Below are 26,346 nucleotides of genomic sequence, written 5' to 3' on the forward strand. Positions count from 1 at the left end.
CCAGACATACGGGGTATAAAAGGGAGCTGGAATGCAGGATTCATTCAGATTTTTTCTTTGGAGCCGAGCAGTTGTATTTACTACGGCCAGCCAGTTGTGACGAGTCTCGAGAACGGCCCAAGAGGCCCTCCTCCTCAGTCGCTAACCTGCCCTATGCCGGGTACGCAGAGCAAGGTAAGTGCTTTGAGGTCCCCCTCAGCGCAGCCACCTCGGGTCAAAGCAACGCTCCTCAACGTGGCATTGCCTGCTCCCCCCCCCGCCGCGAGGCCCCACCCCCAGGTACATCAGATGCGATCATCCCCTTAGTGCCCCTTGCCCGGAGCTTGGACGCGTGGCTAACCCATTGCGGTGACTGGCCAGGACCATCTGACTCGGCTACGCGATTCAGTTCGCCAGGCTTATTCGTGAATTGGTGTCCTTCCCGAGCCGAAGACCCCCAGAGATGCACAGTCGGGTCAGTGCTCTCATTTCTGCAGGAGAGGCTGGAGTTGCAGCTGTCCCCTTCCACCTTGAAGGTTTATGTAGCCGCTATAGCGGCTCACCACGACGCAGTCATGTAAGTCCCTTGGACAGCACAACCTGATCATCAGGTTCCTCAAAGGCACCTGGAGGCTTAATCCTCCCAGGCCATGCCTCTTCCCCTCATGGGATCTCACTGTGGTCCTCCTGGGCCTTTGGAGAGCCCCATTTGAGCCGCTAGAGTCAGTCGAGCTGAAAGCCCTCTCCTTAAAGACGGCCCTCCTGATTGCGCTCACCTCCATCAAGAGGGTGGGGGACCTGCAAGCGTTCTCTGTCAGTGACACTTGCCTGGAGTTCGGTCAGGCAGATTCTCACATGATCCTGAGACCCCGACCAGGCTATGTGTCCAAGGTTCCCACGACCCCCTTCAGGGATCAGGTGGTGAACATGCAAGCGCTGCCCCAGGAGGAGGCAGACCCAGCCCTGTTGTTGCTGTGTCCGGTGCGTGCTTTGCGCACCTACTTGGATTGAACGCAGAGCTTTAGACGCTCTGAGCAGCTCTTTGTCTGCTTTGGTGGACAGCGGAAAGGGAATGCCTTCTCCAAACAGAGGCTTGCCCACTGGATCGTGGACGCCATTGCATTAGCCTATCAGACCCAGGCCGTGCCCGCCCCCTTGCGGGTTCGAGCACACTCTACAAGGAGTGTGGCATCCTCATGGGCACTGGCCAGTGGCACCTCTCTAGCAGACATCTGCAGAGCAGCGGGCTGGGCAACACCCAATACTTTCACGAGATTTTACAATCTCCGTGTTGAGCCTGTTTCATCCCATGTTCTTTCAGGTACGAACAGGTAGAGTTCGGTAATACGGAACAGCTGGCCGGGTGTATCGCTTGCGTATAGCGCCTTTCCCCTCCCCTGAGGCGAAAACGTGCGCTTTTACCCCCAGTCGAGTTCATGAAGTCATGGACCCTGGATGTCCTTCCTCCCTAGCCCTATGGTTCGTGAACGCAGCGGAGGAGTTCGCAGCCAGCCCCACTATGGGTTCTAATATGCCCTGTACTGGGATAGGTGCTCCACAGGTGCCGATTACTCTGGTAACCCCTGTGATGTATATTCCGCGGTACGGTGTCTCTGTTGGCAGACCCACGTCTCCCTTGGGCAGAGCTCTTTCTGCCCCCGGTCGCTGTGATTGTAGAGTTCCCCCCCCTTTATCATGGCGGGACCTACCACCGCACCTCTTCCATGTGCGGCTGCTGAGCCCATGTGTCGTACTGCCATATGTTGACCTCCCCTTTTGGGCAGGATGTGGTCTCTGCGGGGTATTTTCCCCCTGAAAGAATAGGAAAGGAAAAGAACATCTTCCCCGATGTGTATGATAGCGTTAGATGGCCCCAGCTCAATCTAATACTCTGTGGAGAGAAAACATAGAGAGAAAAGGCCGCGGCTGATGCGACCTGGTCCCATGCTAGTTACGTCACTTCCCCCCCTCAGGGATGTGGGGAACTACATGACGTCTTTTGGGGCATTGGGGGAGGTTACGTGCAGTCTGATGCACCTGCTATTACGCATGCAGTTCACGTAACACGGTTCAGCTGTTGTGGCATTTTTCCATAGGGACCCCTAGTGTCACTACATCGACACAACGTCGAGTGAGTGACAGAAGGGGAACATCTTGGTTACTGTTGTAACCTCTGTTCTCTGATGGAGGGAACGAGACGTTGTGTCCCTCTTGCCACAACGCTGTACTAGCTGCTGAAATGGCTGGGACCGTGTCTCGGCTCCTCAGCACAAAACCTGAATGAATCCTGCATTTCAGCTCCCTTTTATACCCGTATGTCTGGGGCAGTGGCATGCAAATTCCACTCTCCAATTCTCATTGGCCTTTTCTCAAAGATCTGAGGTGATCGGGGCTCTCAAGAGTGACCCCTAGTGTCACAACATCGACACAACGTCTCGTTCCCTCCATCAGGGAACGGAGGTTACGAAAGTAACCGAGACGTTTCAGAATGTCAAAAAATCAACATGAGCCGTCAAACTTCGACGTAGGTTTTTGGTTTTGTCTGTAATGTGATGGATATATTCAAACTCAAAAATGTGGTTTTGTCCTCAGCAGTATTTTCTGTTCTCAGTGTGAAAACACTGTACTTTGACAACAAACAAACAAGAGAAAGAAACAGACACAGAGATAAAGAGAGAATGTAAATGTGCATTTTTACCATGGCAGTGTATTTCATCTGCATAATCCCCACAATCGTTGGCTCCGTCACAGAGCCAGGAGGGATGAACACACAGCGATGTGGAATTGCAGCTTAGAAACGACCCACTGTTGCTGGCGCGAGCACCCAGTCTGTAGTATTCCACACAGTCTGTGCTATCTTTAACAACGGAGAAAACGAGATGAGTGTTCACAAGGTAAGTAAAAGATGCTAACACATGCACAAAGGACGGTTAGAAGAAAGCTTATCTTACTGCAGTTTTTCTCATCCGATGCATCAGCACAATCGATGATCTGATTACACCAGGACGACAAGGGAACACAAGAACCGTCTGCGCAATATCGTTCCGAGGATAAACATGAGGAATCTGGAACCATAACAAGATAGATGACACACTTTGTTCCACATTATGATTTGAAGAAGTCTTTATTTTTGTTATTTAAGGTACTGTTAATTGCTCATAATGAACAGAATAGACAATAATGTTACAAAGACCACTACATCAACCTTTTCAAACAACATTTTAGGGCTCTCAGAGCAGAACTAATATTATAATTAAAGAAACACTACAGATGTTCTTGTTCAATTTTTCATTAGAAATAAACAAATGACCAAATGTTTTGCCTTACCACGAGTTACTATGGGAAAATTACAAATTTCCTACTTGCTCAGACAACATATTTTTCAGATGTACGTCTTGAAGCGCTTTCGTCTTATTATCAGTGACTCTTGGTGTAGCTAGTCAGATCCACTCTGATATGCTGATCATAGGTAATCATGAGTATATCACAAACCATCAGATTATTTTGTACAGAAGAGCAGTGCCAAAGCACAGCTGCAAATGTTCCTCTGCAAGTAACTTGAAATTTTATTTTTGACCACAGATGCTGATAGAGAGCCCAGAATTCTGTAATGTATATTTAATATAATAGCGAAGTAAATGCGGTTCCAAAAATATAAAATGAATAAATAAAAATGTTTGAATGAAAAGTGAACAGAGACCCAGTCACAAATAAAAGTGGACCAAAATAAGCTCTGACTCCACTTTCAAGTCCAAGGACAGTGTTAACTGGTCCATTTAAAGCAATCTAAATTTGATTCTTTTAAAGAATACACCACAAGAATAATGTAACATTTGCTATAGGTGACAAAATACAGAATTAACCTCCTAAGACCCCTGTGCGACTGTTGTGTGATTTTTCCATTTCCCTTTTTGATCTGTAACTACTAGCCCCTAAGAAACATGCAAAAAAAAAAAATAATAATAATAATAATAAAACATCTTTACACCAAATAGATTTCCTAAAAATTGATGTCCTCATTTGTGGACGGTGGGACTAAGTTGTGAATTTTTTTAATTTCACACTATAGAAAGTCAGATCTTTTTTATTATTATTATTAAATTGTGTGTTATATTTCCAGAAGTGTTGGTTATTCATGTTTTTGAGATGTTACATCCATTACATCAGAAATAGGCATAAATAATTCAGATTTAAAGTAATGGCCAGCATCATCCAATAACTGCCCACCATGTTAAAATAAAATTATACATTATAAATTCTGAATCTATGTACACATTACCATTGTCCCATATCTGCCAAACAATGTTGAGTAGTCCAAACATCATCTGCAGCCTGAAAATGAACTTTAAATAGGAAGTTTGGATTGAATGCATTTAGCTGCATAGAGAGCTATAGGATGCTCCCTTGCCCCCTTTGTCCCTATTTAGTGAATGACTTAACCTCCAGCGAGCTGTCTGTCTGCACTGGACAGTTTGAAATGCATCTTATTTTCATCCTAACTCCATATAAAGTCTCTGAAAGGAACATTTTTCAGTTTTTGGATGAACTCATTGATTCTCAATGTGATAATGCACAGAAAATATTGATATTTTAACTGAACTGAGCATACAGTCCACAAATGTGGTCATTCTGTTTAACAGTGAGTCATTTTGCGATAAATCACTCAAATTTAAACAATGGCATATAGTACGAAACTTGAGACTCTAATCTTTTGACTCAAACAGGTTTCAATGTAAAAACATAATTAGTTTTCTTACCAGATGTAGTTTTGTTGGTGTTTCTCCCAAACACAAACTCCTCTGTGATCGACGCCATATTGTTTGGTCACATGACTCTGAGCATCGAAAGTTTAACCCTTTACTAACAGTCCAGATTATCCTGAACTGAGATCAGTCAAATTATGCATTGCATATAGCAAAGCCAAAACGTAATGTCCACGCAGGTGGACGCGGGGTCTCAGGAGGTTAAAATTAGATTTCACTCATCTTTTTAGAAGTTCACATGAATTGTAAAATGCATTCAGGTTTTTGGAAGATATTTAGATCACTGCATTGCTGGTGAGAATACAATTTTCGTTGGTCTTCAATGTGAGCTGAAGAGATGCCAAGATCTGTGGTTTGTTCCATCTGCATTATAGATGGGTTTCTGCATTAAAGCTTAATTTTTTTATTTAGATGTTCAAGCGAGGTGAGAATTCAAGGGTTTATTGATTGATTGATTGATTGATTGATTGATTGAGTGAATTTCTCTAGAGAGATGGCCAGAAAAATGGAAAACTGAAGATTCCTGGACTGACCAACACACTAACAATCAATATTTGTATTTATTTTATTTATTTTTTTCAGTCAAGAAATAGAGGAAAATACCCACTGTTACAGTAAACTTCATCTGAGTTATCTCCGCAGTCATTCACCCCATCACAAAAGCGATGGTTGGCCACACAGCGCTGGTTATAGCATGATTTAAAACCATGTCTGCAGTTCCGGTTTTCTAAGAAATGACAAGAGGGTGAGAATTAGGCATATGACTTTGAAAAAACACTAAATGCAATAATAAAAGGCTAATATATAATCATGCATAGTCAAAATTGTCACTTTCAAAAGGGAAAAGAAAACGCTATCCATATATTTTATTGACGTCACAATTGATGTATTCATCCATCGTTTGTTTCCAAAATAGATGGGTTGCATGACATGTCCAAATCCAAATACCAAAATATTTGGTTATCCAATAACAAAACTATGGTATGAAAAATATAAATGAACCAGAGTACATGAAATACAGGTTCACTTAAAACAAGAATTATTGGCGATCATGAAACCAGTGAAATTCAATTTTGTACTATTTTGGTACTGAGTTGGTCACCACTTGATGTAAAATCTGGGCTCTGAAACAAAACCAGCTGAGAAGCACTGATTTAATAGGCACTCTGCTTGAAAAGTAAAGACAGCAAGAAAGAGAGCAACAGTCAGCGTGTCACATCACTGGTACTTATTACGTCTTTGGCAGGCTGCTGGAAACTTGTCTTATTAGCTCATGTCAAAAGAGAACAGGAAGACCTTCCGTAGGTTCTTTCATTCTACTCATAACTGTACCTGAGGTTCAAAGACAACATCCTCCCTGATTGGGTTCTTACCACAGTACTGCATTTTCTCATCAGACCTATCTTTACAGTGAGAGATGCCGTCACATGTCAGCTGGTAGTCAATGCATTCGCCATTCCCGCACTGGAACTCAGAGTGGATGTTACAGGAGGAGTTCATGGCTAAAAGATGAGAAAGAAGAACAGATTTGTACAGTTTGGCAAGGTTTGTTGTGTAAAGATCCATTCCAGAATGGATTTTTCAGTATCAAACTCTCTAAATGAGAACCTAGAGTCCAGGCCCATATCAGAAAGCAGGATCAAGTGGCTAGCTAGGTAAGTTTATACTTTGCTTGAACAATCTTTGAACTTGCGGTATCAGTAAGGTGGACTGTTTTTCATCTGGGTCTATCGCCATAGTAACATATGCTAAATGGCTAACCTGCTCTAGGGCAGGTTATGTTCCCGAACAGTGATCTCATACAGATACTGGACCAATCATTTGTAAGTAAAGTGTAACTCTCCCCGTTTCTTCAAATAAACTATTTTAGAAATCCACAAAATCACTTGCCATAAAATATCTATGAAACAATAAACCTAAAATAAATCTATAAAATGCAAGAACAATGGATTAATACGATGCAATAATGATCGATTTTAAAATATTAAAAGCTTAATCACTCCCCATTATAGATAATATTTCAGAAAAGTGTGTTTGCCACCCAAACCCCTTCTTTCATGAATTTGCTGGCAGAGATGCCAAGAACATCCAGTATTTCACTTGAAGTTCAGTAAAAGCACACTGGCACACAAAATTGTCTTTATTGTGTGTCATGTTGCTAGAAAGAAGAATAAATAAGTCGAGCATACGATCTTCTCATATTCCAATTGCTCACTTTTTATTGTCTAATAGTGTATTCATTTCTAACAGTATTGAATGATATTAAGCTCAAGTTAAATTAATATTTAAACCTTTTTTATTATTTCAAATAAAGATTTTAAACTTTTAAAATTTATATGTATGTTCTTGTGTGGACCTATTCAAAGTCACTTAGCGATAAATCAGAATTTTTTTTTTTTTTTATCACATTGAGATTATTTTCAGCATTTCTCTCGAGCTCTCGCAGCAGAAGGAATATTTCTTTTTGCTGTCTTTATCATTTAATAATGATCCTTTGTGCTGTGTAAATGTGTTGGAATTATTCATGATTTCATGGTGATCATTTGTATTGTGTAAATGTGTTTTCATTTATCATATTTTTATAATGTCCTCTTGTGATGTGTAACTGTGTTCAAAAAGATATTCAGCGGAGAAGTTAATTGTGCTGACTCTCTAGCAAGAAGTGAAGTCTCTCGATGTTGCATGTGATTGGCTGTTCGCTTAATTTATGTGAACACACTCTTGAACTAATCATAAACTAAGGATCAAACTCTAAGTTGATAGAGAAAGTTGATAACGATAATCTTGATACCACTTAACCCTAATTAAGCCTGATTGTTTTTGGTGGCCGTTTTGTCAAACTAAAACAAAGCCAGGAATCCTGAATTTGTTCAACATTCTTTGTGATATATGGGACTGATTTGAAAAAAATAAAATAAAAATAATAATTGATATGTTTATGCCTCTCATCCACACTGGAACAACATTTTCAACCACTACAAACAGAGATTTTTGAAAAAATAACGCATTCATTCAGAAAACAAATGAAAACAGAATCGTGAGGACTTGGCCCTAAAATCTCAAATCAGAGCAGTAATCTTTTACATAAATACAAAGTTACATTTAAAGTCTAATAAAAAAAATAAAAAATCTAGATCACAATCTGGATCTAGAATCTAGATTCAGAGTAAAATGAATCTTGATAACAATCTGATCTAGAATATAGACCACAATCTGGTTCTTGAATATGGATTCAACATTAAAGGTGTCAGGATAACAGTCTGATCCTAAATGAAGATAACAATCTGATCTAGAATCTTCACCACAAACTGGATCTACAATTTAGATTCAGATTAAAAGGAATCTGGATAATCTCATCCTGGATAAAGATCACAATCTGGATCTAGAACCTACGTAGATTGAAAGGAATCTGGATAATCTCATTCTGAATGAAGATCACAATCTGGATCTAGAATCTAAATTAAGAGTAAAAGCAATCTGGATATCAATCTGATCTTGTATCTAGACCATAATCTGGATCTACAAATTAGATTCAACATTAAAGGTGTCAGGATAACAGTCTGATCCTGAATGAAGATAACAATCTGATCTAGAATCTTCACCATAACCTGGATCTAGAATTTAGATTCAGATTAAAAGGAATCTGGATAATCTCATCCTGGATGAAGATCACAATCTGGATCTAGAATCTTGATTAAAAGGAATTTGGATAACAATCTGATCTAGAATGAAGACTACAATCTGGATCTAGAATTTGAATTCAGTGTAGAAGGAATCTGGATAATCTCACCCTGAATGAAGGTCACCATTTGAAATCTAGATCCATAGTAAAAGGAATATGAATAGCAATCTGATCTAGAATCTAGGCCAAAATATTGATGTAAAATCTAAATTCTAGAAATCTAGTATAAGAAATCTGGATTAAAACATGGATCTAGATTCCATGCAAGTGTTTATCTAGATGTCAAATAATTCTAGATCTTTTTTAGCTCACTATCTGATCTTTATTAAGATCATTGCAATTGTCTGATGTAATAAGGGGGAAGGGATGGTACTGGAGGTTGTTGAGGCAGAACCTCCCTGCAATATTTCTAGTGCAAACTCTTCCTGGATTTGCAAGATTTTACTCTCATTCTACTAAAAGTTGCCGTTTTGTCCCACTTTTCTCCTGTTCCTCAGCTCTCTGTCTCCAGCCCTGGGGCTCCACAAACCTGAACGTACACTTGGAATTTCAATCCAGAGTCAGTCAGCCTCCACGGTTTTCCTTCAGAGAACTCATAATATTATTATTGGCATATTCTAAGTAAATGAATTGGTTGAGTCAACTTTAATATCCTTAATTCTCCTTTCGAAAGTAGAAGAAAAGATTATTTGCATACCTTACACAGTACACATTTATTTCCAAGTTAAAGTGTTTATTTATTTGCGATGCTAAAGAAGTATTTTAGGAAATTTAAGAGCTCACATGATACAGGATGGAGAGGTTGGAAAATTTAGAGCAAGTGGAAAGAAAGTCTGATAAAAAGACAGAGAGAGAGAAAGAGAGAGAGGCAGAGAGAGGGTACAGGACTTACATACACATCTGTTATCATCCAGTAATATGCGTTCCCCACGGCAACTACAGTTTACTGCACCAAGCGGGGTCAAAAGGCAGAGGTCATGGCACCCCCCATTATTCAGGCTGCAGGGGGACAACTCACCTGGAAGTTCAAAGAGAAGTCTTAGTTAACACATCAAACACATCATCTTTGCTTTTCTAAACAAAACGTGTAAAAACTGTAGTTCTCACACTAAGAGAGAACATTTACCAAATGCTTTACAAGACATAGATGTTTTAGTGGTGTTTGCTAGAGCAAGTATCACTATTACTATTGCTCATGTGGAGGGTTAGGGATTTATATTACATTTTGGTACATAACTCTGCCAGCAACATTTATGCTGTGGGCATGAATCATGCAGCTTTTTGAGGAGAGGTTTGCTATCATATTTCTAAGGTATCAGACAAAATAATTTTTGTAAATGTATCTGTTCAAGTTTAATAGTCACCGTATTTGAGATAATTCATCCAAAAATAATACAGCGGTAATTAAATTGTAAAGTAAAATCACAAGACATAAACATTATATATATAAACATGATTTTAGAGTGATACAATCACTTACTAACCTTATCTTCTGTAAAATTATATCCAATACCAGGATTATAGGGTTTTGTTGTGATGACAACAAAACTGTATATTGGATATACTGTAACTTTACACATATAAGATGAATAAGCGATTTTATAATGTTAATACATAAAATGTTTATGTTTTGCTGGTATACTTTTGAAACAGTAAGTATTTAGAGACTATTTGGCCCGAGACGGAGCACTTATATTCTAATAAATGTGAATAATTGGAACACTCAATATAGCGGATGTAGAACAGGAAGTCACACCTTACAGGTAAAAGAGCCAATCACCTTTTAGATACAGACATCGCCTGTCAGTCAACTTGAGAATGCACATGTGCATTAGCTGGATCAGCCTGAAAAATTGCATTTATGATACAATTGTTGTAAATACTGTGCACTATTTGACCGTAATCTTCACCAGCCATTTTGGAGATTAAAGTCTTTCCCCATTTAAGTAGACAGGAGCTGTACTTTTATGGCACTTGTATCCTTAAAAAATAGCAGCCCGGGAGCTTTCCCAAGGTGACCGTTGAGTGGACTGGCTTGCCTTGAATGGGACTTGGTGTATTTTAGCATTTACGGCCATTGTAAGTGCCTTTTGCTCGAAATTATTTTTTGTGGTAATCAACATTATAACACAAATGCTGTTAATTATGTTAGTAGTGTCGCTTCTTTAGTTAGTTACTCACCAACACATGTCCTTGTTTCAATTAACCACTACTAAGACAAGCTTACTGCTTTATTTTAGGAGTAGAACCATCTGCAATGGCTTTTATTCAAATGTACAAACATTCCTTTATAATCGCCGGCCAACTGAAATCTGCCATTGAAGAATTCAAGCTATTTAAAGCCCCATTTCCATAATAAGCAAAAGACTCCCAGGACTCGAGCCCCATGTTGCCAAGCTGAAAGACGCTGGTCCAATGCACTCATCTGAATCCTCACCATTTGTGCAGGGAAATACACTCGGCCCAGGGCGCTGGAGTCTGGCAGCCGCGTGTATGGAGATAGGGCATGGTTCAGAGCCCCGCACTCCATGCCAATGTCTGTGCCAAACACAGTTCAAACTCACACCCGCTGAGAAGTCCAACCCTCTGACTGGCACTGCAAGAGTGCCCTTCAAGCCTTGAGAAAATGTGTGTGTGTGTGTGTTTTAACTGAAACGTTGAGTGTACAGTGGCAGACAGAATGTGTTCTGTTAAAAGGCATCAGATGCCTGGAAACACAATCGGAATAGAGAATTCTTAAAGGCAGATTGCAGTTTGCCAAATAATGTGTTCATACAGTTTTTGGAATGTACCTGTATGTTTTTTTCCAATAATATTCAACAGTATTTAATAATCAACAAAAATGGCTTTGTGTGTGTTTGTCAGTCTCTCTCATTCCAAGTCTGAGCATGTTACTGCACTGTCTGAATGAATTCCCTTAATAGCGTCATCTGCACCATATAGATAGGAGGGATGGTGGCCACTGAGGGCCAAATCTCCTAAGAGACACTCAGGATGAGAAAATCTCCATTTGTGTTTAAATATGCCAAGCCTCCAAGCTGCTTTCTATTAGAATCCTTTGAAATGTTGAGGCTTGAACCACAAACAAAGAAATATCACTATCGAAGCCAAGAAAGAAGCAGATGGAAATTTGAGTATTCTATAAATACGTAACATTCTATAAATTCTGCTAAGTCTATACATTTCATGTTGTAGTTTTAGACCTGAATTGGTTTCTTTGCATACAATATTAACAGTATACCTAAGTCACTCGAAATGTTTAGCTTCTTTTGAGTTTCCCTTAAATGGCAGAAATATGGTCACTAGACAAGTCTCATCTGATGATGTCAAGTTGCCTGTGAATAAAATATGTTTACGTATTTGTCATATCATGCTGACATAAGCCCGGCTTTCCCTTCTATACCAAGAGAGTCAGCAGAGAACTTTAAAGTCAACAAATTAAACTTTTATCTGACCCCAAGTCAGAGTGTGTTGATTCTGTTTTGGCTTCCCCTCGCGGTTACAAAATTTAAGCCCCCCAAGTGACTTCTGACGCATCAAATACCACTGACTTTCCATTGTGTTGCTGTCAGACACCTCGTGTGAATAATACAAACAATCTTGTTTGACTAATGCAAACAAGACACAAAGTGACATACAGAAACACTCTTTTATCTGGTAGTTCCATAGTTATCATGGAATAAAAAAATTATAATTTTTTTTTCGAGGTCTGGAAAAGTCAGGGCAATTGATAAAATCCCAAAAGTCATGGAAATCTCTAGAGTGAATATAAATTTTTCTGGTTTTGCTTTGCTCTAAAACATTAAATACCCATGCAACTTTCATGCAAGACACTGTGATATTCTAATTGTGAGCGAATCGTTCTTTTGAGTTGGTTCTTTTTAATTAATTAGCCAAAATGGTTTACAAATCGGTCTACATGATTCGTCAGCCAATCGGTTAAAAATTCAATTTCCAATAAAAAGAAATGCCTGGAAAGTTTGAAAAATTAATGGAAAATTAATTGGTAAAAAAAAGTGGGAATCCCTTGAAGAAAGAACGTTATACATGTGGGTAAGTAAATGATCACAGAATATTCATTTTCAGGGGAAATTATCCCTTTAAAATACTTTGGGGAATGTGAATGCGATAAGGACAAAGAAAATAAGTTACATACAGCTGTTGGTGTCATTGGAAACAGCGACGATTCCCATTGGTTGATGAGGGATGTCAGCCCGGATAACTTTCATATTGGCTCCAGTAAACTTATCAGATCGGATCACGGCACGCCGCACCCAGTCAGACCAGAAGAGGAAGTCTCTGTAAATTGCCAAGCCAAAGAATGTTCCGGGCCCTGATTTCACAATGACCTACAAATTTCAAAAGCAAAATTTAGGATAGTAAAAAAAAGAACTAGTTGATAAAGAAACTGTGTAACCTCTGTTAATATAGCCCTATAAAATATTAAGCAATTATATATAAATGTTAAAAATATAATATAATATACTTTACACCTTGTGTGTGTGTTGAAATAAGATTTGTAGACAAACATAAATTGTGCCTACATAAGATTTTATGCAGAATGTATATATACTGTACATTATATATATATATATATATATATACACATTATTTGTGTTATTTGTATTAATGAGTGGGAATGGAAAGTAAAGAAAATGCCCAGCATATACAATCTGTGCCCGGATATAAAATCCAAGGTTTATTTTACAACAAACGTTTTTTTTTTTAGTTTTTTTTTTTTTTTTTTTGGTCACTACATTATTTTTATACTTCCATTTGTGTTATTTCAAAGTTTTTACAAAGAAATAAAAAAGGATTAGTTAGAGAGTGTACAGTTTGAGTTACTTTGTGAAATATGCTTTATTTTGTATATGCTAGCAATTATTTTGTAAATCATTCAATAGTTCAGTCATTTTTTACACAGGTAATGAATAAACCAAACTCTCTCATACAAATACATATCTCATGCTTTACAGGACAGTTACATCAGGCAATTTATTGTGTGCATTTTACAGCAAAGATGCCCAGACCAAAATAAACCACAGCAAGTGCCTGTATAATTCAAAAGAGATACACAGCCCTGTCCAGAGCTGGAGGGGGAAACCACAGTGACAGTCAAAGGACAGCCCACCTCCATTATCCCAGACATTAAAAATGATTATCCCAAGTGCACAGGGATTACGGATACATCACTCATGGCCTCTGGGAGGACGGTAAGTCGAGGAGAGAGGTATTTATATTTTCCTGTGCCAGAAGTTGGTGTAGGGTGGCATTCAGAAATTCATTTGCTACCTTTCACTCAGAAATGCTGACATGAGAGGAATGGTCAGGGGTTAAAATAACAACTCGCCAAATGCTCCACTAAAAATGTTTAAACTTGACTACACTGCACAAATGAATAATTTTCATATTTTAATGCTCTTCTCCAATATTTCATCATTATTTGATGAATTAGCTATACTGCCATGATCAACAGAAAATGTTCACAAACATCTCTTTTGAATAACATTCGTTCCCTATCTGTCACTCACTCAACGTTGTGTCGATGTAGTGACACTAGGGGTCACTCTTGGGAGCCCAAGACACCTCTGGTCTTTGATAAAAGGCCAATGAAAATTGGTGAGTGGTATTTGCATGCCACTCCCCCAGACATTCGGTTATAAAAGGAGCTGGTATGCAACCACTCATTTAGATTTTCTCTTCGGAGCTGAACGGTCATGCTCATTGAGCTGAATACTACTGTTCATTCACCTCTGCTGGATCTGACGGCGCATTTCAGCGGCTTCTCCCTCCTCTGCACTGGTGCACTGCAGAGAACGCCCCTGGGCGCTTCAGCAGGAAAACAAGAGAGTATATTTTCTGAAAGAGCTTTTCCTCTAAAAGAGTATATATTTCTCTAAAAGAGCGGCACACACTGAGCGTCTTTTTAAAGACGCGCCTTTTTAAAGATGCCTTTCCGATTGTGTGTTATCCTGGTTGCGGTCGTTATCTCTCAACTTCGGATGGTCATGATCGCTGTCTTTCGTGTCTGGGCATGACGCACACGGAGGCGGCATTTGTGGATGGTTCATGTTCTCACTGTGAGAAAATGACCATGGCAACGTTGCGGTCGCGGCTTGCTTTCATAGGAAAAGCAAGCCACCCCAGTGGCTCCCCGCCTCGGTCCTTCTACCTATGGGTATGAGGCCAGCGCGGCTAGTACTGGGGGCGATTTGGGGACCCCAATGGGATCGTCTCCGCCAGGTATCCCCTCCGCCGGGTAAGCCTCAATCTGGCTTCTGGATGAGTTCGCCGGCTCGTCTCACGGTGAGTCTGGTTTCGGCCATTGATCCAGGGCAAGCAAGTGTTAGTTCAGACAGACAACATGGCAACGGTAGCATATGTCAACCGCCAAGGTGGTCTACGCTCTCGTTGTATGTCACAACTCGGCCCGCAGTCTCCTTCTCTGGAGTCAGCAGCACTTCAAGTCGCTGCAAGCCACTCACATCCCAGGCAACCTCAACACTACAGCGGACGTGCTGTCACAACAGGTTACCCTCAGGGGAGAGTGGAGACTCCGCCCTCAGGTGGTCCTGCTGATTTGGAGTCGATTCGACAGGCACAGGTGCACCTGTTCACCTCCCAAGAATCCTCCCCACTGCTCGCTCTGGTACGCCCTGACTGAGGCCCCCCTCGGCATAGATGCGCTGGCACACAGCTGGCCCCCTGGCCTGCACAAATATGCGTTTCCCCCAGTGAGCCTGCTTGCACAGACCCTGTGCAAGGTCAGGGAGGATGTGGAGCAGGTCGTCCTGGTAGCACCCTACTGGCCCACCCAGATGTGGTTCTCGGACCTCACGCTCCTCGCGACAGCTCCCCCCTGGCGAATTCCCCTGAGGAAGGACCTTCTTTCTCAGGGACGGGGCACCCTCTGGCACCCGCGAACAGACCTCTGGAATCTCCATGTCTGGCCCCTGGACGGGACGCGGACCTGTGGTGGTAGACACGATCACTCAGGCTAGGGCCCCCTCTACGAGGCGCCTGTATGCCTTTTAGTGGCGTCTGTTCGCTAAGTGGTGTTCTTCCCGACACGAAGACCCCCAGAGATGCACAGTCGGATCAGTGCTTTCCTTCCTGCAGGAGAGGTTGGAAGGGAGGCTGTCCCCTTCCACCTTGAAGGCGTATGTTGCCGCCATAGCAGCACACCACGACGCAGTCGATGGTAAGTCCTTAGGGAAGCACAACCTGATCATCAGGTTCCTAAGAGGCACCAGGAGGCTGAATCCCCCCAGACCGTGCCTCGTTCCCTCATGGGACCTCTCTGTAGTCCTTCAGGGTCTACAGAGAGCCCCCTTTGAGCCTTTGCAGTCAGCCGAGCTTAAGGCACTCTCCTTGAAGACTGCCCTCCTGACTGCACTCACTTCCATCAAGAGGGTAGGTGACCTGCAAGTGTTCTCTGTCAGTGAAACGTGCCTGGAGTTCGGACCTGAGACCCCGACCAGGCTATGTACCCAAGGTTCCCACCACCCCTTTTAGGGACCAGGTGGTGAACCTGCAAGCACTGCCCCAGGAGGAGGCAGACCCAGCCCTGTCGTTGCTGTCCCCGGTGCGCACTTTACGCATCTATTTGGATTGCACGCAGAGCTTTAGGATCTCTCAGCAGCTCTTTGTCTGCTTTGGTGCACAGCGGAAAGGAAGCGCTGTCTCCAAGCAGAGGATCACCCACTGGCTCATTGACGCCATAACTATGGCATATCTCGCCCAGGACATGCCACCCCCGGTAGGGCTACGAGCCCATTCTACCAGGGATGTAGTGGCTTCCTGGGCCCTGGCCAGGGATGCCTCTCTAACAGACATTTGCAGAGCAGCGGGTTGGGCAACACCTAACACCTTTGCAAGGTTCTACAACCTCCGGGTGGAACCGGTTTCATCCCAGGTAGTGGCACGCAACACAAGCGGATAAGCCCGGGATAGCTGGCCTGGTGTATCGCTTGCACATAGCGCCTTCCACCTCCTTTTGAGCTGAAGATGTGCACCATTAATTCCCAGTAGTGTTCACAAGTTTGTTCCCTGGTTGATTTCCTCCGAGCCCTGTGGCAGTTGAGTGTTCGGAGAGATTCACTGCCGGCCCAGTACACATGCTAACTAAGAGTCCTGTTCTGGGGTAGGTGCTCCGCATCTGGCGGTTCCCTGTAAGGCTAACCCCATGTGATATATATCTTCCACTAATTCATTTCCCTGTTGGCAAACTGCGTCTTCCTTGGGCAGAGCCCCTCTGCCCCAGTCTCCATGTTTGCAGTAACTCCTCCCCCATTGGGCAGGATCTACCTTGAAGACTCTCCACATGGTTGGAAAGACCATGTGACGTATCCTTCCACTTAAATATACCCCCCTCTCTTTGGGCGAGGTGTGGTCTCCGCTGTGTCTTCCCCTTGGGAGGGACACCCCCTGACTAGACCTGGCAGCCCAGTCGGATAATCCCCCTTCTTTTTTAGGGAGTGCTGGCTATGAGGCACACAGTAGTCTGCCCACCACACACTGCCAGTTCACGTAACACAGTTCAGCCAATTGTGGCGTTTCATATAGGGACCCCTAGTGTCACTACATTGACACAACGTCGAGTGAGTGACAGATAGGGAACATCATGGTTACTTGTGTAACCTCCGTTCCCTGATGGAGGGAACAAGACGTTGTGTCCCTCCTGCCACAACGCTGAACTACCCGCTGAAATGGCCGGACCTTGTCTCGGCTCCTCAGCACAAAACCTGAATGAGTGGTTTCATATCAACTCCTTTTATACCTGTATGTCCAGGGGAGTGGCATGCAAATACCACTCGCCAATTTTCATTGGCCTTTTATCAAAGACCAGAGGTGTCTCAGGCTCCCAAGAGTGAACCCTAGTGTCACTACATCGACACAACGTCTCGTTCCCTCCATCAGGGAACGGAGGTTACACAAGTAACCATGACGGTTTACTACCTGCTTTCCTCAGGCGGTAATAGCATGATGTTTAATGCACTGGGCAAATAGAGTGGAGTTTTGTGAATAAAGCACAATCTATAAAGAGCCTTATTTACATAGAAATGGCGTGCATTTGAGTGGAAAGGCATGACAATGACTTAATTAGTTATTTAAAGACTTACTTAACACCGTAAACCCTAAAACAACCGTAAAAATGACGATTGAAACAAATTGACAGCTCAAATATTACACGAGTTTTAACAGAAGAATTAATATAAAATTATATAATAATCTGTATATATTTTTAAAAATTATAAGCTTCACATTTCTGCCTTTAAACCATCCAAAAATATACCCCATTCTCTTCGATTGTAAGTGCTTTACTGTAACCTCAATTTTTGCTTTTTTTAAAGGAAAGGAGGGACGAGTCAAAAATTAGTTGTTATGGTAATCAACTTTAAGCCACAAATGCTGTCAATTGAGCTTAAATTGTAATGAACCCTGAATATTTCTAAACTTGAATGAGGGTGGTTAATGATTAAGATATGGGTTTTTGCACTGAAATACCATTTATAATATCACTGTTTAGTGAATTCCCCCCATTGTCTTGTTTTCAGCAAAGTTTGCCGAAATTTAGTGAAAGTTATTTTATTAAACAAGAAGTGGTGTAAGACATGTTAAGTACTGCTTATACTCAACTATAAGTAGTGCTGGGTAGATTACATCTGAATACATCTGACATACTTCCTGTTAAATAACAGTGCCACTTGTCTGTGCAAAAAACAAGCAATTAATTGCAAACTTTAGTACAGAACTATACCTAAGCCCATCAAAAAAGAGGTTTCACATATCTTTTAAGCTTCAAGTGTGTTTCATGGTCTTTTGCTATTTATTTCCGAAGGTTCGTGCACCACACACATCTGTTTCGAAAGTGGTATTAACTCCACTAACACACACAGTCACAAATGTCTCTGAAAGGCTGTCCGTTTGAATGTCAGAGTCTTTCTGTAATAATAGGAAGCTTGATGCGAGGAGAGCGAGACTCACGCTTTAATCTGTGATGACAACATGTCAAACACATGTTCTTGCCCTCATCCATTCGAGGCATCTTTATTCCCAAATGTATAGTCGTCATCCCTGCATGTGCTTCTATGAGCGTTTCTAAAGGTGACGGATGAAAATGAAGAGATGTAGGCAGACATCTGCACAACGCTTTAATATCAAAGCTGTCGCCTTGACAGGTGAAAACCTCTGCACACTCTGTTAAGATCTAACATTTTTAGCATTAAACTACGAACCAGTGGACAAGGACATGACATTCCTGCTCCGAGTTCAGGCTTACATTTAAAGTAGCTTCTAAGAAGGGATTATGTTGGAGTCTTCTAGCCACTAATATGATGGAGGGTAACTCAAACATAAATTATCAACTAAGACAAGTGCAGAAAGCTGAATTCTCTGGCAGTTTATTGACGACAGTGTCGTAGCCTTGAAAGAAAACACAATCTATCTGTTGATGACGTGTGGAAGATTGTTTTTGCTTTTTAACAATATATCATCCACCGTAAATGTAACCTTTTGAAAATGCTCTCAATTACCGCATACTTATATGACGTTAGAAAACTAAACATTTTCAAATGAAAATGGATTAGTGTGGATGAGGCCAAAGACAACATGAAACAGAATTCGCAATGTAACTTGGTGTACAAGACATATTTCCAAGTGAAACACGATATTCGGTAGGATGTAATATCAGGTGGGATTAAATTTTATCTACTGGGATTTAATCATGACATTTAAGACTATGATATTATTGGTTGAAAAAAAAAAAAAATGTAATCATTCAATCAACACCATGTCATTTGAACCCTGTATTATTTTTTTATACAGTAAAAACACAAAAGGATATCTTAGACAGAATGTCCCAGCTTTCTTTTGAGTGTGTTACGACACATCTAAAGGGGATGTTTAAAAAAATATATATTATTATTATTGAAAAAAAAAAAAACACAAATGAGATTTGAGAGCTTTAGTGAACATTTTTAACAAATATCAATTTTTTTTCAGTCTGTTCTTTAAACAATAAGCGCTTTCTCAGCATTGGGTCAAGTGGTTCCACTAACATTTCCACTTAAGCATTATTCGGTAGAATTACAAACCGTTCCCGGTGAAGACTTCTCAGCATGGTTAGCTAACCATACACAGGACTGAGAACTGTTCTGGTAGAACTTCAGATGTGACAACTTTAGTGACGTGGTGACACACGATTGGTCACTTGCTCAATCAGTCCATTCTAATACTGATTTTGCAGCACCGCAATGGAAAAAGAAACCATAACCATGTGAAGGGACCTAAATCGGTTTGGACGGCACCTTTCATGATGCTTTTTGGTCCTTTTTTGAGCTTGAAAGTACAAATCAGCACTTACTTTCGTTGTATTGGAAAGATAATCTCAGACAATCTGCAAAAAATCTTCTTTTGTGTGCCATCGAAGAAAGAAAATCATACAGGTGGCATAAGGGTGTGAGCAAATAACCACAGAATTTTCACTTTTGGATGCACTATTCCTTTAAGAATGTAACCAGCATTTTGATTACATGTTGTCTTTAAAAATAATTCATCAGTTAAAATCAAATGGAAAGCACTGATAAATTTAAATTCGTTTTAATGTGTGGCCTAAACTATTTTATTTTCAAGGTTCCACTACATGCTGTTTTCCTCTGTATAAGTTTGAAAAGGCCACAGTATGGATCTGTTACCAGCAGACCTAGATGGCACTTACCTCCTACAGTGTGGTCTGTCAGTATCTTTCCTCTTTATACTTGGTCTCTGTCTCACACAAGATAAAACAAATGTTCCCTTGTCTGCCCAGCTCAATTTTCACCTTTTATTAGCCTGGCGGGCAGACCATTTTGTTAGCTAGCTAGGAGCCTTTTAGCGCACCATGGCATTGTTGACTGTTGTCAAGTCTCAGTCCAAGGACCGCCCATAGTCTGTTCATTCACAACCTGATGCATATTGCACACCAAAAAGGCAAGCGCTATCTGAAATTGCCAGTTCCAGTCTGCCAACATTTGCCAGGTTAGTGGCATCAAATCTTTGAAAGATACTCAAGACTTAAGGCCCGTTCACACTAAGAATGATAACTTTAATGATAACTATAATGATAACTCTATTAGCGTCCACCCCAACCAACGATAACAATCTGTTTATTCTAAATGCGTGCTCTCTTTCTTCACACATAAAAAAGAAAAAAAAAGAAAAAAAACGTCAAGAAGTCAAATCATTAGTTCATGTCAATTTAATTATTTATTTCCTAAGTAGCAATGTAATGAGCAGAAAAAATTGCATACAGCCAATATCTATCACAAAATAAACCCGGACAGATTCATGATGACCCCGACGATGAGCGTCAAAACATACTTGATACCACTGGATGGACAGAAATTCTGATCACACTCTAATACATTTTATTTAATAAAATCTCACCCCTAAGTTGCACATAAAAACAAAACAAACTAGTTTGTAGCTTTATATTTCAGTCAGATTGCAGCTTCTTGTCTAAATGGGTGGTTCCAGGCAGGAATAAGCTACAATGAGTACCAAACTCGATGCTGTAAAATCAAAAGTCTAGCAACGAGAGACCTTGAAATAAAATCAATTAGTAAAATGTACCACAATTGTTTAGTGGTCTATTATTTGATCATCACGGCAACAGAAAGTTATTTTTTGGTACCATTTTTTGTACAACATCAGGTGAGAATCTAGGCACAGTTCAAAACAACACCTCTCATGGTGCCTTGTATTCAATGGACGTCCTCTGAGCTTAGAAAAGCCTCAGCAAAAAATAAAATTTTTACAAAGGCCAAAAGACATTTCCTGCACTATTTAGGTCCTAACACAACCACTCTGCTCCAGACACAGCTAATGCATCCTCAACCAGACCCATGCATTTTTTAAAAAGCAACACAAAATGTCTATATACTTACGTATCTGTGCAAGCCATCATAATCACACCTTTCGATGTGGCCGAGGCTGCCGTCAGAAAAGTAGAGCTTTTCGGCTTTGTGGTCGATTGTGAGTCCATTAGGAGTGATGATGTCAACGCTGACAATGACTCGGAGGTTTCGGCCAGTCAGGGTCGATCTCATGATGCTCGGCTTCTGTTCGTTCCAGTTAGTCCAAAACATCAGGCTGAGGAGATGGGGGAAGATGCCATCAGTATAGTTTAGGCGCACCAAACATTTCTTACAAAGTATTTAGACACTTAAAGGGATAAACCCTAATTCAATGACATTTGCACATTTACTTTATGTCATACTTTAATTATTTTTCTTTCATCTTGCACTGTCCCTGTTGGCACTTTTGCCCTGAATGTCTCTTTTGCTCTGTCTTTTGTACCACTGCTCTATGTGTGGTTTCATGTGTAAATCCGTTCATCAAAGAATCCTGAAAAACATTTTCAACATTGATAATAATAAATGTTTCTTGAGCAGTAAATCAGCATATTAGAATGATTTCTGAAGGATCATGTGACACTCAAGACTGCAGTAATGATGCTGAAAATTCAGCTTTGATCCCAGGAATAAATTGCATTTTACAATAAATTCAAATAGAAAACAGTTATAATATTTAAATATTTAAAAATATTTCACAATATCACTGTTTTTGCTGTATTTTGGATCAAATAAATGCAGCCTTGGTGAGCAGAATAAACTTCTTTTAAAAACATTAAAAAATCTTAACGATCTAAAACTCTTAAACGGTAGTGTAGGTCTAAAGTTTTTAAGTCTTTATGTAAAGAAAATGTATAGTCAGATTACTTCTTTTAACTTAAACTTGATTTTGTGAATAAGCTACAAACAATACATTCAATCATTACATCTCCTCACATTAATTCTCTCTCAGTCACATTCATCACAGGCCCAGGGGAGGGGTCTTTGTCTCCTCAGGTGTGAATCACATTAATATTCATGATCATTCATGCCTCCTCGCATATGGCCTTTCTAACACTAAAAGTGTCTTACAAAAGTTAAATAACTATACTGTTTCGTATGGATGAGTGATCAGGATGGTTTTCATATCATTTTGTAGCAAAAACTCTAGGCTACATGATCCAGTTCTCAAAAGTCTTGTGAACAAATGTTTAGTATGTGTTATATGGCCTTATTTCAGTGACTTAAAATGTTTTGTTTTTTCAAAAACCAAGCATAAACGTTATTTTCTCAAAAATACAAACATGTACATATATGTTGCTCATATATTATTGTAGCCCAGTTTGTGCTGAATACAGTGTTATCAGACTTTAGCCATTAATATGTTTTTAAGTAACTGAAAAAAAGCACAAATGTCAAGGCATGTCAAAACTTCTCCAGGGCCCAAAACACCCTCAGACCCCAGAGGGTTAAATGTGGCTTAAGTGTTCAAATACTTTTTGGTGTCAAATAATCGACAGAAATGCACACTTTGTAGTTGATTCATTCTTACATTTCAAACATTTTCTTCAAATGCCATATTGAAATTTCACAATTGTCTATTTTGCATTAGCATCTTCTAGAAACAGAATCAGAGCCCTTAATATATATATATATATATATATATATATATATATATATATATATATATATATATATATATATATATATATACATATACATATATACAGTGCATCCAGAAAGTATTCACAGCACTTCACTTTTTCCACATTTTGTTATGTTACAGCCTTATTCCAAAATGGATTAAATTCATTATTTTCCTCAAAATTCTACAAACAATACCCCATAATGACAACATGAAAGAAGTTTGTTTGAAATCTTTGCAAATTTATAAAAAAAAAATTAAATAAATAAATAAATAAATAAATCACATGTACATAAGTATTCACAGCCTTTGCTCAATACTTTGTTGAAGCACCTTTGGCACCAATTACAGCCTCAAGTCTTTTTGAGTATGATGCTACAAGCTTGGCACACCTATTTTTGGGCAGTTTCTCCCATTCTTCTTTGCAGGACCTCTCAAGCTCCATCAGGTTGGATGGGGAGCGTCAGTGCACAGCCATTTTCAGATCTCTCCAGAGATGTTCAATCGGTTCAAGTCTGGGCTCTGGCTGGGCCACTCAAGGACATTCACAGAGTTGTCCCGTAGCCACTCCTTTGTTATCTTGGCTGTGTGCTTAGGTCGTTGTCCTGCTGGAAGATGAACCTTCGCCCCAGTCTGAGGTCCAGAGTGCTCTGGAGCAGGTTTTCATCAAGGATGTCTCTGTACATTGCTGCATTCATCTTTCCTTCGATCCTGACTAGTCTCCCAGTTCCTGCCGCTGAAAAACATCCCCACAGCATGATGCTGCCACCACCATGCTTCACTGTAGGGATGGTATTGGCCAGGTGATGAGGGGTGCCTGGTTTCCTCCAGACATGACGCTTGCCATTCAGGCCAAAGAGTTCAATCTTTGTTTCATCAGACCAGAGAATTTTGTTTCTCATGGTCTGAGAGTCCTTCAGGTGCCTTTTGGCAAACTCCAGGCGGGCTGTCATGTGCCTTTTACTGAGGAGTGGCTTCTGTCTGGCCACTCTACCATACAGGCCTGATTGGTGGAGTGCTGCAGAGATGGTTGTTCTTCTGGAAGGTTCTCCTCTCTCCACAGAGAAATGCTGGAGCTCTGTCAGAGTGACCATCGGGTTCTTGGTCACCTCCCTGACTAAGGTCCTTCTCCCCCGATCGCTCAGTTTGGCCGGTCGGCCAGCTCTAGGAGGAGTCCTGGTGGTTCCAAACTTCTTCCATTTACGGATGATGGAGGCCACTGTGCTCATTGGGACCTTCAATGCTGCATACATTTTTCTGTACCCTTCCCCAGATCTGTGCCTCGATACAATCCTGTCTCAGAGGTCTACAGACAATTCCTTGGACTTCATGGCTTGGTTTGTGCTCTGACATGCACTGTTAACTGTGGGACCTTATATAGACAGGTGTGTGCCTTTCCAAATCATGTCCAATCAACTGAATTTACCACAGGTGGACTCCAATCAAGTTGTAGGAACATCTCAAGGATGATCAGTGAAAACAGGATGCACCTGAGCTCAATTTCGAGTGTCATGGCAAAGGCTGTGAATACTTATGTACATGTGATTTTTTTTTTTTTTTTTTAACAAATTTGCAAAGATTTCAAACAAACTTCTTTCACGTTGTCATTATGGGGTATTGTTTGTAGAATTTTGAGGAAAATAATGAATTTAATCAATTTTGGAATAAGGCTGTAACATAACATTATGTGGAAAAAGTGAAGCGCTGTGAATACTTTCCGGATGCACTGTATATAACAGCTTTGTTAATAGCCTCATTAAAGATGTATTCATCTGCAATTATAATCAAAAAGGCTGCAGCCTAATAGCATCATTATGAATATGACCTTTTTTTCTTCTTTTAATGTGGCAGAAAAAAACAACAACCTAGTCCTTCAAAGGATAAGCATGTCCTTGTGTTTGAGACGAGTGTGTTAGTTTGGCATGTGATGGCATATTGCAGTGTCAGCTGCTAGCGTTGGGGTGTAAGTTCTAGTTGTGATCTTTGGCAGCTTTTGGATTGCTGAGGCTTCTTGCTGAGTAAAGCAGCCACTTACTGCCATGCTAATGCTCTAACATGCTAGCGATGGCTGCTAAAGCCTGACTAATGTTTTCAAAGCAGCAAAATTTTCCTTTCAGTGCTGACCACCAGTTTTGGAGAAGCTACGTCGAAACAGTAGCTTCCCAAGCTACAATCTACACATTACTTAAAGTAGTTAAACTACAGTCAACCTACTTAAAAAAAAGTAGTTAGCTACATTACATGCTAGTAACAAAAAGTAGCTAAATATATTGAAGTTATTTTATAAACAAAGTATTTTAGATAATACTTTGTTATTATTTAACAATAATAAACAAACCGAGTGACAATGTAAAATTAAACGTAATTTATACTTAAGACACACTAATAATATTAGAAAACATCCTGTTTTATAAACCTGAATCAACATATAGTGATAAACAGAAGCAATTATCTGAATACTTTTCTTAAAAAAAGAAGGCAAAATCCATTTAAGGCTAGGCGGGGCTCAAGTGAATCAAGTACGTAAAATAGTTCATTTGCATGAATTGTCAAAAAGAACCAACTTACAAAAATGAATCGAAGTTCCCAAAGCTAAATATTAGGGTATTGTTTTACCAGTTCATTAACAACGAAGCAAATCACTTAAATGATTTGGTTTTCCCAGCACTACATGAGAGACAGAAGATGAGCATGTTTGATTACTCCCTCCTCTCCATTGCTGTGATCACAATACAATGTGACAAATGTAGCGTTTAGTGGCGCTACTGTGCTACTCATTACTGGAAATGCTACACTACTGTGAAAATAGCTGAGCTTTTGTCATGGTATGGAAAAATTGTGTTAAGTTAGTAGCGTCATTCCTTTTAACCCACCTCCACACTAATACATTTTAGTTTGAAAGCATCTTTTTCTCTATGCTTTGGCCTTCCATCCTCACTGAGATGGCAATTTTGACAGCATAAGCAGAGCTTTTCTAAAATGCTCTCTCAAGTGGATAAATTTGAAAACAGCGTCTTTGCATTGTAGTGTGGATGGGGAAAACAGTGATATCTGAAAATGATGACATATTTGTTGTCATGTGACAGTCATGTGAGCAATTCAATACAAAACAATCAACATGGTGGCCTATATTGTAGCAATGTTGTTGTGCCTGCTTTCCACTTTGATGGCGTTGTTAAAGATAAATGTTACTTTGTACAACCTTCAAATTGCATTCATTCAAAGGTGACAGGAAGTTTACTCGGAGTTGCTGTCTAGCATTGAGACATGAGGACAATTGCGTTTCAGATCGCCCTTACGAAAATTAAGAGTTCATGGCAAACTTGCCGTAAATTCGCCACTGATCATTTTCACATACAAATGAGGTTTGCCTCAAACTTGCATCAGATTGTCCATTGTTACCAA

The 26,346-nt window shown here is 40.3% G+C and overlaps 1 protein-coding gene across 1 annotated transcript in view; it reads right to left on the reverse strand.

Annotated features, from left to right (window-relative positions):
* The window catches only part of LOC127438065 (low-density lipoprotein receptor-related protein 1B-like), a 308,837-nt gene that overhangs the window by 107,760 nt on the left and 174,731 nt on the right, over window positions 1-26,346 (reverse strand). The window contains exons 42-48 of the mRNA XM_051693349.1: window positions 21,351-21,555; window positions 12,581-12,773; window positions 9,317-9,442; window positions 6,116-6,244; window positions 5,350-5,469; window positions 2,931-3,044; window positions 2,678-2,836 (exon numbers count right to left, since the gene is read on the reverse strand). Of these exons, the coding sequence (XP_051549309.1) occupies window positions 2,678-2,836; window positions 2,931-3,044; window positions 5,350-5,469; window positions 6,116-6,244; window positions 9,317-9,442; window positions 12,581-12,773; window positions 21,351-21,555 (1,046 nt within the window). The remainder of the gene's footprint in view (window positions 1-2,677; window positions 2,837-2,930; window positions 3,045-5,349; window positions 5,470-6,115; window positions 6,245-9,316; window positions 9,443-12,580; window positions 12,774-21,350; window positions 21,556-26,346) is intronic.

Source organism: Myxocyprinus asiaticus, chromosome 49, assembly GCF_019703515.2.
Source record: "Myxocyprinus asiaticus isolate MX2 ecotype Aquarium Trade chromosome 49, UBuf_Myxa_2, whole genome shotgun sequence".
In the NCBI taxonomy this organism is placed as follows: Eukaryota; Metazoa; Chordata; class Actinopteri; order Cypriniformes; family Catostomidae; genus Myxocyprinus; species Myxocyprinus asiaticus.